The 10,594-nt window shown below is 44.0% G+C and overlaps 1 protein-coding gene and 1 long non-coding RNA gene across 2 annotated transcripts in view; both read right to left on the bottom strand.

Annotated features, from left to right (window-relative positions):
• The window catches only part of SFPQ (splicing factor proline and glutamine rich), a 17,192-nt gene extending 15,072 nt beyond the window's left edge, over window positions 1–2,120 (bottom strand). The window contains exon 1 of the mRNA XM_031063037.1: window positions 2,082–2,120. Within this exon, the coding sequence (XP_030918897.1) occupies window positions 2,082–2,120 (39 nt within the window). The remainder of the gene's footprint in view (window positions 1–2,081) is intronic.
• A 388-nt stretch (window positions 2,121–2,508) lies between these two features.
• Window positions 2,509–10,588, bottom strand: LOC115948700. Its single transcript, XR_004082491.1, has 3 exons — window positions 10,117–10,588; window positions 8,617–8,697; window positions 2,509–3,539 (listed from the first exon to the last, which is right to left on the bottom strand). It is a non-coding gene; the product is annotated as an uncharacterized LOC115948700 (long non-coding RNA).
• Window positions 10,589–10,594: the final 6 nt, after the last annotated feature.

Genomic DNA, 10,594 nt, shown 5'->3' with positions numbered 1-10,594 from the left:
TCAGGGCGCCCTCAACCCTGCCTGCGGCTGGAAAAATGTCAAATAAACGTATTTTCAATTACAGTTCGCTGCTTCAGCCCGGCCGGAGCCTTCGCTTCTGCTTTGAAACCCAATTTGAGATAGAAAATATCCGATTTATGCATTCAAGGGTGGTAGAGGAACCCCGGCGCCAGCACAGGGAATCACGTTCAGTGTTTTGTGTGAAAAGTCGGGCAGGGAAGCACCTAAAAGAGCTCTGATTTGGGAACAGCGATCCGCAGTTACTTTCCAGGCGCCCCAGGAGAGCAGGACAGAGCTTGGTGCAAACAAAAAGTGATGCCAGCTCCCCAAAATGTCCACGGTGCATTCTGAGATGAAAAATAAAACAGCTGTACCAAGACCGTGGTGGTTACAGTCCCGACATCCCATGTTCCATTACAGAAAACAGGCCAAAAGCACATTCCAGCTCTCTAGTGTCCCTGCTTTCAGCAGTGCCATTTTTATACCTTCCCTTCAGCAGTGTTTCCGTCCATCCCCCTCTCAAGCTCCCAGGAATGTTTCACATTCAGTTTCAGGTCTGAAATTTAAAAAATCAAACCCCGTGTGAAACCCAAGGGAAAGTCCCATGTTAATTTCACAGACCTGAACTGTGGCAGTGCTGTGGTAAAACATCATCAGTTGCATGAGTATTTCTGATACCCTGGGGAAGTCAAAAGTCAGTTTCATTCTTCATTGAATCATGGAATCACAGAGTAGTTTGGGTTGGAAGGGACCTTAAAGCCCATCCAGTTCCACCTCTGCCATGGCAGGGACATCTCAAGTTGCTCCAAGCCCCATCCAACCTGGCCTTGGACACTTCCAGGGATCCAGGGGCAGCCACAGCTTCTCTGGGCACCCTGTGCCAGGGTCTCACCACCCTCACAGGGAACAATTTCTTCCCAAAATCCCATCCATCCCTGCCCTCTGGCAATGGGAAGCCATTCCCCTTTTCCCTTGTAAATTGTCTCTCTCCATCTTTCCTGTAAGCTCCTTCTGGTACTGGAAAGAATTAGATCTTCCCAAAGTCTTTTCTGCCAGTTGAACAATCCAAATTCTCCCAGCTTTTCCCTATAGGAGAGCAACAAAATAAATGCCTCTGTGGATTTATACATTTTAAATAAAAGAGGAGCCACAGATTGATTCTGGCCCCGAATCAGTGTTATACTGCCTGTGGGACTTCAGCCACTTCCAAGCACTGCAGGATGGAAACTCCAGGTTGTTTTAAAATGGATTCTGGCTGTGGCCCTGCTGCCAGCAGTGAGTGTTTCCACCACGAGGTGTCTCAGAGGTTAAATCACTGCAAGAACAAATTTGGGACTCTCTCTTATCGCAAACTAACAACTGGCATCGCCTTGCTGTCACATCTGGTTCTGTCTCTTCAGGAAACAAATAATATTGAGTGGAAAAGGGTTGAGTTTGCCTGTGTTGTGTCTTAGGTATAAGTGAACTGTATTTTTGGGAGCTACTAATTTTTATTATTCCTCAAAAGAAATAAAGAGTATAATTCTTCTCCTAATTCTGCAAAAATCTGCAGAACGAAGATCAGAACACAAAAAGGGAGGGGGAGCTCAGATCTCCGCTCTGTGTGACCAGGGACAGGACCCAAGGGGGGATTGATGGAGTGTCTGGGCACGACCAGGAGTTGGACTCGATGATCCCTCTAGGTCTCTTCCAACTCAAGATATTCTGTGATCCTATGATTCTATGAAAAATCTATACAAGAATCTGTAGAATTTATCTAACGTCTGCAAAGTGGCTTTGAATTTCTCCTGATCTAGTAGAGGCCAGGGTAAGAGTTCATGTTTTGCAGCTGCAGTAGGAGTGTTTATCCTGGTCTTCAAATCAGAGAAAAACTGATTCCTGAGCAGGACTTGAAGTAAAAACAACCTCTGGTAACAATCATCTGCTTTGTAAGTGTTCAGCTGGTTTTGTATAAAACCAGACACTGAGGAAAAAAGCTTGGGATGTTCTCCCCTGTATGTTCCACTGTAAACAAATATATCTGAGACTGGAAATGTTCTGTGACACCTGGGGTAAGAGTTGAAGAATTTCTCCATCCTTACATTGATCTTCTCATTGGGATGTTCAGTGCACACATACATTCGTTCAGTTCAGTAGGGGCCATTGAGAGAAGCAAAAAAGGAAGAACTCCAGACCTCACTCGCCCTCTAAATATTAATCTATTTTAAAATAACACTAGTGTTACTAATTCTGAGGATTTTTCATACTGTACAACCAATCTAAAAATTGAATTAAGCCGTGGTAAGAAGCAGTCTGTGACTAATGAGGAGAAGACCTTAGAGGAATATGACAGGGAATCAGGCTGACACAGAGGTGCCCAAAGTTCTGAATGTCTCAGCTGCCACGAGCACAGGATAATCCTCAGGTAATCCCTGTGTGGAGCTCAGCAGGTGATTGATTTAGATACATTTTTTTCCCTAAACTGTTTCCTCTTGTTATAAACATAAACACAAGACTGGCAAGGAGAAATCTGAATTATGTCTGTATTATTAATTGCAGATTGTAGGAGGAAGGAGCAGCGTGTGTCCAAGTTGCTAATTAGGAATAATTACCCCATGAGGTTCTGTAAGTGTCCCAAGTACAAACAAACACAAATCCCACTAACATCCCTTCCTACTGAAGAAGCAATTAAATGCTGTGAGGAGATGTCTGCACTCCCTGGGCATTCTCTGGAAAATTTTGACCCAGAAGAAAACAGTTTAAGGGCTGTGTGCACAAATTCCAGTATGTCCCAGAACTAGAGGTGCTGAGGAATTTAAAGAATCAGGAAGCAAAGGGAGGAGTGGGAAAGGAGAGCAGAGCAGGGAGGCACCCAGAAGGTGCAGGGTAGAGTCCTTACCCTGCTGTAGGCTCTCCTAAACAGAGTCCATGGTGCACTGGGATAAACCTGCCTGGAAGAACAGGGATTCCTGCAGAACATTTCATCATTCTGGGGCTCACCACAGTGTCATGAAGTGACCTTTGATAGAATAAAGGAGGAAGCAAAAAGCAAAATGCCAATAACATCACCTGGTATCTGAAGCTGAGGCAGGATTGCAGGAGTGGCCAAGAGCTGCTGCAGAGGCTCTTCAGCTCACAGCAACTTTCCTTGGCACTCAGTGATGAGGGTTCTCCTCTCCCTCCAGGGCTGTTTTCACCTCTCCTTGAGCACGGATTAAATCTGCTCTTCAAGAGGTTTTTCCTCTATACCATCACAAATATGCCTATAGGCTTAAAAACAAAGAGCTCTGAGATTGGGAAATTCAGTGACTTGATGAGATCACACAATCTGGATAAAGTGGTCTTTCCCTCCTTTTGCTGCCTGTGTCTCCTGTCTCAGCAGTAACTGCTGTGTCAGTGGGTGATCCCAGAGTGATCCTTGGACAGCTGAGCACGCCAAGACTGTCTTCAGAGAGGCTCCAAGTGCCCTCCATTCCCAGTGATGTTAATTGGAGTTAAGGATGCTCAGTGCCTTGCAGGAACACTCAGCACAAAGCTGTCAATCCAGACGTGTCCTTGAGCTGTGGAGAGAAATGAGATAGACATAACTAGAATTTATCCCACTGCCCTACAGTTAACAGTATACATGCCATCTATTAAGAGAATTTAATCTTCTGTGGTTTTCTACAAGAAAGAATTTTTGTATTTCTTCAATTAAGAGAATTTAAAACTCTGTCACGTTTTGTCGCCTACTGGCCAGGGTCCTTTAGATGCAGCCCAGAAATCCAGCTGTGCCCTGGGCTGCAGCCAAAGGAGTGAGGCCAGGCTGAGGGAGGGGATTCTCTCAGACTGCCTGGGAATACTGCATCCAGTTCTGGTGCCCCAACATAAAGGGAACATGGAACTGTTGGAGCAAGTCCAGAGAGATGTGAATTTAATAAAGGGGCTGGAGCACCTTCCCTATGGAGACAGCCTGGGAGAGCTGGGGCTGTTCAGCTGCAGAAGGGAAGGTTGTTTGGAGACCCCACAGCATCTTCCAGGATCTGCAGGGGCCTCCAGGAAAGCTGGAGAGGGACTCTGCATCAGAAACTGGAGTGACAGGACAAGGAATGGCTTCCCACTGAAAAGGGGAAATTTAGGCTTGATATATGGAAGAAATTCTCCCTTGTGAGGGTGGGCACAGGGTGCCCAGAGAAGCTGTGGCTGCCTCTGGATCTCTGGAAGTGTCCAAAGACAGGTCAGACAGGGCTTGGAGCAACCTGAGATAGTGGAGGGTGTCCCTGCCCATGGCAGGACGTGAACTGGGTGGGTTTTAAAGTCCCTTCCAACCCAAACCAGTGTGGGATTCTGTGACAATAAATATGTGGCAAGAATGGGATGTAACTGTTACAGAGAATCCTGTCCTTCTATCTCACAGACACAAGCAGGGAAACAGATACAACAACTCTGCAAAATCCCAGCAGTTCTGAGCTGAGCTCTGGTTAATGTTTGGCTATGCATGGAATGTCAGTGGGGCAGAAGGGAGTAAACTCACAGTGCTGTATTTCATAAGGCTGCCATGACTTTTCTCAAAAATCTGAAGACTGGCAATGTCTTCTCTCTAATTATTTTTTTAATACACTGCTATTTTCAAAAGACAAACACAAAAGATGAAACAGAAAATAAAAACCTTTTTTTCTTCATAACACAAAAATGGAAATTTAAAAAAAACCAGTTTTATTCTGCCTTTGGAGAAAGTAATGTAGTAGCAGCATGAATTCAGGATGATATTAAAAAGCAGCAATCAGAGTTTGTGAGTGGGCAGTAATTGCCAATAAAGATTCCAGACAACACAAATGGCCAAAGAACTCCAGAGGTTATTCATGTCATTCTTCAGTGACTCTCAGAAGACAAAGATAAAATTAATCCTGCTGTAGCAGCAGGCACTTGAAGAGACTTCCCAGGGGATGACTGCTCTGACAACCTGACACCTATCCCAGACCTTGAGCACAATCAGACTTTGCAAAAGTCTAACAGTTCCCTTTTTTGAAAATTACTTTTGGCATCTTATTATGGCAAATAATAAGATCTAAACATCACAGTGACATGATGGCTAGCAGAGCCTGCAAGCAATCTGAGATGTCTTGTGCAGGTTTTACTGATCTCACCCCATTTACTCTGGGGGTTCACAGGGTGAGCTTGGTGCCAGCATGAGTTCTCCCACTGCTACCCGAGGTGGGAGTTTGGATTTTCTGCAGAGAGACAAAAGCAGATAGAAAAACAAAATAAAAGACCTAAAAGCAAAGAGAAAACTCACATTTCCTTTCTCTTGCTTCAACAAAAGAATCTGCCATGAACCTGCTACAAAACTTCTGTTACCATAAACTGGATTTCCATTAGAAAAACTTTCCAATAAGTGTCCTGGTAGCACAAGAAAGGCACGAATACAGCTGGAAAACAGATAATGACTGTATAAGAAAAACAAGTGCAACAAAGACAAATTTTCTACTTGCTCTTATGGCAACCTGCATCCACCAGTCTGCTGTGGATGAGATGCACCTATGTCTCATGAGGGTGGTGGTCTACAGATAAATAAGAAACGCAGTTCTCTGTCTGGGTTTTGTGCTTCTGCCATAGAATTTTTCCCAACAGATCACCCAGTACAAAAAAAAAGGCTCCAAAATGGCACACTGACAATTTTTAAGGCTCCAGAGTAAGAAAGATTCAGAGTCCCTGATGCAGAGCAGCATCAGCTGTTTGTAACACAGAATTAGCTATAAAAGTCTGCATCCCACATCTGCACATTGGTCACTGTCTGTTTAAATATTTCATGATGTGTGCAATTAAGTTCTTTCCCCCCTGTTGACTCTGTGACTTTAGAAATCCAAAGTATTTATCTTGACCCATGTTCTGGGCTTATTTTCACATTTGCACACTGACAATGAAGCAAAACAATTTCTTTTTTATTTATAACCAGATTCACTTTGGGGAGCTGAGAGCTGCCATATTTGGTGTGCAAAAACTGCTGTCTGGCATGTTTGGAAACAAAAGCCTGTGTTATTGAGACTTAAAAAGAGGATGCAAAATAGATTTATAATTATTGTAATTAGAATAAAAGCATGATTGCACTGAACTTAAATCCTGGTCCAAATTTCATACACATGCACAAACCATCCAAACAGAAATTAACTTCATAATTAATATTGGATCATTCCTATTATAAAAAAGGCACTATTAATTATTGATGATGCTTGTGCTTTTCCCGAGCTCTTTCCATCTTTTCCCCTCCAGTCCATGGAGTGCTGGGGGTAATGCAGCATGTACAAATAAATCACTCAGAGGTGTGTAAGTTACTCCACACTCCTGCACGCAGGAGGACCTGCTCCTGGATGTTCTTATCAAACAGAATACAGAGGGGCATTTGTTTGTATGAGCAGAGCTAGAATATTCTCTTTAGAGTTCAGCTTCCTCCTTTCATCCCACCCACCACCAGACACTTCCTGACATTTCTCCTGCAGGCAGAGCAAGGCATCTGCCTTTTTTTTTTTTTTTTTTTTTTCCTTTTTCAACGGCTGCTCCTTCAGTTATCTGTGGGTGGTGGGGGAAGGGGATGTGAACAGCAAACACAGCCAGAGCAAGTCTGGGAATGAGGGGGAGTTTCAGGATGGAAATAGGCCCCTGCCAGCCCTCCTGTGTCTGTGTCTCTATGACTAAGCGTTCGCTTTTTAAAACTTGGCTTTTCTCTTTCCTTGATCCTTGTTGTTTCCAAGCCTCCTGTTCCCCTTTGTCCTGGCAGCTCCTGACATCACCAGCGCCAGGGAAACGCAAATCCCACCCAGCACGTGGAGGGACAAACCAGAGCAGCCCCTGAGCTGGGACACAAATTCACGTCCTCACTGCCCCTGGGTCTCTCCTCTCTGCTCAGGGCTCAAGAGGAGACACCACTGCAGGTGTTTTTCCCCTGAAATATTCCTGTATTTTCTTACAGTATTACAGCCCTGCTTCAGAAGAGTCTGCAGTATGAGAGCACCTAAAATTAAGAGGTGTCCACAGTTTTGCCCATCCCTGGGAAAGAAAAGGCCACTGGCTGCTCATCTCCACATCCGTTTTCAGTCCATGACAACAGCAAGGACAAAGAAGTGCCCAAAGCACCACATGGTTAGTGGTGAATGTGGTGGTGCTGCTGTGCTGATGGTTGGATTTGATGATCTTAGAGGTCTTTTCCAAGCTTAACCATTTCATGATTCTTTGTGGGTACAACATCTGCAACAGCCATGTTTTCCTCCACCCATCTCCCAAAGCTGTCCTATTTGGATGCTCACTGGAAAGGAAACAAGATTATTTGTTGTTATTAATTCATGTTTGGTCTGAAACACACAGCAGGGCTGTTCCACCTGCAGCTGGAATTCTCTGCAGACCCTGTGCTGGAGCAGAAGCAGGAGTGCCCAGCTCCAACCCATGGGGTGGCAGCTTTGCAGGAGTGCCCAGCCCCAACCCACGAGGCTGGCAGGTTTGTAGGAGTGGCCAGCCCCACTCTGTACAGCTGGCAGGTTTTCTGGGTGATCTATATTCAGCTGTGCATGCCCGTGGGGATGTGCAAAGATCATTCATCCAGTTCACTGAACTGCAGCCTGCATGTGGAGGGGGTTTTGTGGTTCCTTTTTAAATGTCAGTGGTTTAAAGAGGAATAGTCTCACTCAGGTTTGTGCAGCAGATTGGAATATGGGCACTCCAGGGGTGAATTAAAAAGCAATTCAAAAACAATAGTGTGGAACAATCTTATCTTTCCCCTGCCTTATCCAGGCATTTATCTTGGTCTGTTCTGCAGGAGTCATCAGCACGTTATCTATGTGTTCTGCAGTGTCTTTTTTAGCCACATTAGTGCACAGACACTTCCTGCAGAATCATAGAATCATGGAATGGTTTGGGTTGGAAGGGACCTTAAAGATCATCTTGTTCCACCCCTGCCATGGGCAGGGACATCTTCCACTGTCCCAGGTTGCTCCAAGCCCCATCCAACCTGACCTTGGACACTTCCAGGGATCCAGGGGCAGCCACAGCTTCTCTGGGCACCCTGTGCCAGGGCCTCCTGTGAACACACAGGGCCCCCTGTTCCTTCACAGGGAACAATTCCTTCCAAATCTCCCATCTAACCCTGCCCTCTGGCAGTGGGGAGCCATTTCCCCTTGTCCTGTCACTCCAGGCCTTGGAAACAGCCTCTCTCCATCTTTCCTCTTGTCCCCTTCAGGCACTGGAAGGCCACAGCCAGGTCTTCCCAAAGCTGGGCCAACAACACCCAAGAGCCAAGAGTCTGAAGAAGCAGAAGAATGTCCTGCTCTGGTTCCAACACCCTACACAGAACGGGTTTGGATATCTCAGCCCACACCAGGGTCCATCTGGCTTTAGATGGTGGCCCCTCATTTGTCCACTGTGCACCCTCAGCAAACCTGCAGCAGGCAGAGATTTTAACAGCACATGGCTGATTTATCACCTGTTCTAGTGGCAGGCTCTATTTCTCACAGAATACTCTGTACAGTGGTCTGAAAGCATTTTATGTTCCATGTTCAAAGTTCCATCACTCTCCTGATTCCTTAGAAGAATCACACAATGGCACAAAGATGTCTGTTTCCATTAAAAGCCTTGAACAAGTTCATTTTATACCATACTATGGAAACTTACAATGTAGCCCCAAGAAGTTACAGTAGTTTTGTCGAGTTCTCGTGGTATTTGAGGTTATCCTGAGTGGTTGAGCATTTGGCACTAGGATGACAAGAAAAAAGAGGTTTAGTCAACACAAAAACACTCACAATTTCTAAACTTCAGCCTGAAAACATGAAGTCAGCCTTTGCAAAGCCTCAGAAAGCAGAGGGCAAAAGGAAAAAGCAAGTTTATTTTCCTAAGTATCTTAATTCCTAAACCAAACTCAAACTTTTAAGGTCTTCTTCATACTTGAATTTCTCAGCATTTTAGTTAAGTTAATAAATATTTATTCTTTATTATATTGATTATGTAGTAAATTTATTTCTCTATTTTCTGTCTTCCTAGAAAATTCTATTGAGAAATCTGTGCATTTTCAGCTGGTCCACAATCTGTGCTATGACTCCCATGCTTTTGGGACACCTCTGTGTTCACAGTGGGCTTTTGTGCAAAACACCTGGGGAACCCTGATATGTGCAGCCCTATATTGATATTGAGACAGTATTAGAATTTCTAACTCTTAAAAAAATTAAATATAAATCCCTATTGATTTTTTAATGTCATTGTATTTTGTCCACATAAAAAAAAGATTTAAATATTCATTATTTTCTTCGTAGCTAAATTTTTAATTAGATAGCTACAAAGAAAGGAATTTTTAATTTTTTTTAAATTACTATAAAATTTCTTATCAGGCTCACAGTTCACATATAACATCTTTTGCCATTAAAATAACCCATTTTTTTGAGAAATTTCACAAAACAACTCATCAACTGTAATTATTTTAGACTTCAGGATAAGGATTATTTTAATTTAGACTTGAGGATGAGGATTATTGCATAAGTGAAAAGCATTAATTATTAAATTATCACATTAATTATCTCTCTGTACTTGGAATGCCATGATTTCCAAGAGAGACCTGACAGGATTTCCTAAAGGAATCCCAGTATTCTGCATCCAGCATTTCAGGCCAGCTGAAGGACAGTGTTTATATAAGGATCACTTCAGTCACCACTGAAATGCAGCTGCAGCTCAGCACCAGTCTATAATTGTGCAAATCAGACAAACTGGGAAGTGGAGATTTCCTTTAAGACCAAGTTTTAATTAACAGATAGATTATTTAATTATTAAAGAGACAACAACGCATTGTCCCTACCAACTTCTGAGTGCTGGCAATGTCCAACATTGCTCACAATAAAAACCCCTCAATAATCTGAATCTCACATATGGTTTCAAAGGTTTTCTTAATAAGCCATCAGCGTTCATTGGCTATGTGTTACATAGTTCTCTTTTAATTAGTGTTCTACAGGGTAATGATTCTCTTGCTATTCATGTTAATTAGTGCCATGCTCAGTGTTTTTTTCTTTTGGGCTGGTGGTTTCTTGGGTCAGTGGTCCATGGGATCTCCCTCTGCCACAATTACCCCTCACCCAGCTGCAGTTGATTCAGCACAATTACCAGGTTGGTTTTTTAGCTGTTCCTCACCTCGCAGTCCTGCCGGGTGTCTCTGTGGCCCGTCAATGGTGCATTTCCCGTGGCCACCATCACTGGCACATCCTTGTCCCCAGGCTTTGTTAAACTCCCTCAAGGTCTAAGATCACGAAGTACGTCCAGGCCTAGCCCTTAACAAGGCAACTCTACCAACAATAACTTATTTCTCTAACACCTGGACATCGCTTAGATCCTGTGAGCTGCTATTTGTTCCACGGATTAAACCTCCCTCCTTGCTGACGACGCATCAAACATCACAGAACATCCTTAAGAAAATTTTTACGTATTCCACGTTTTGCAACAGTACCAACAAAATTAAATTAAACTCAGGTTAAAAATTACTTAATCCAAAATGAATTCATTCACGCATGACGCAGCAGAGGTACAATAGGCAGGACAGGTGAGGTGGGCGCCGTGAGGGCGGCGCTGTGGCCTGGCCGGGCCCTCACCCCAGGAGCCCACCGACCACCTG

This window comes from Geospiza fortis, unplaced genomic scaffold, assembly GCF_000277835.1.
Source record: "Geospiza fortis unplaced genomic scaffold, GeoFor_1.0 scaffold289, whole genome shotgun sequence".
In the NCBI taxonomy this organism is placed as follows: Eukaryota; Metazoa; Chordata; class Aves; order Passeriformes; family Thraupidae; genus Geospiza; species Geospiza fortis.
Note: the sequence above shows the minus strand (reverse complement) of the source record. Positions and strands in the feature narration are given on the sequence as shown.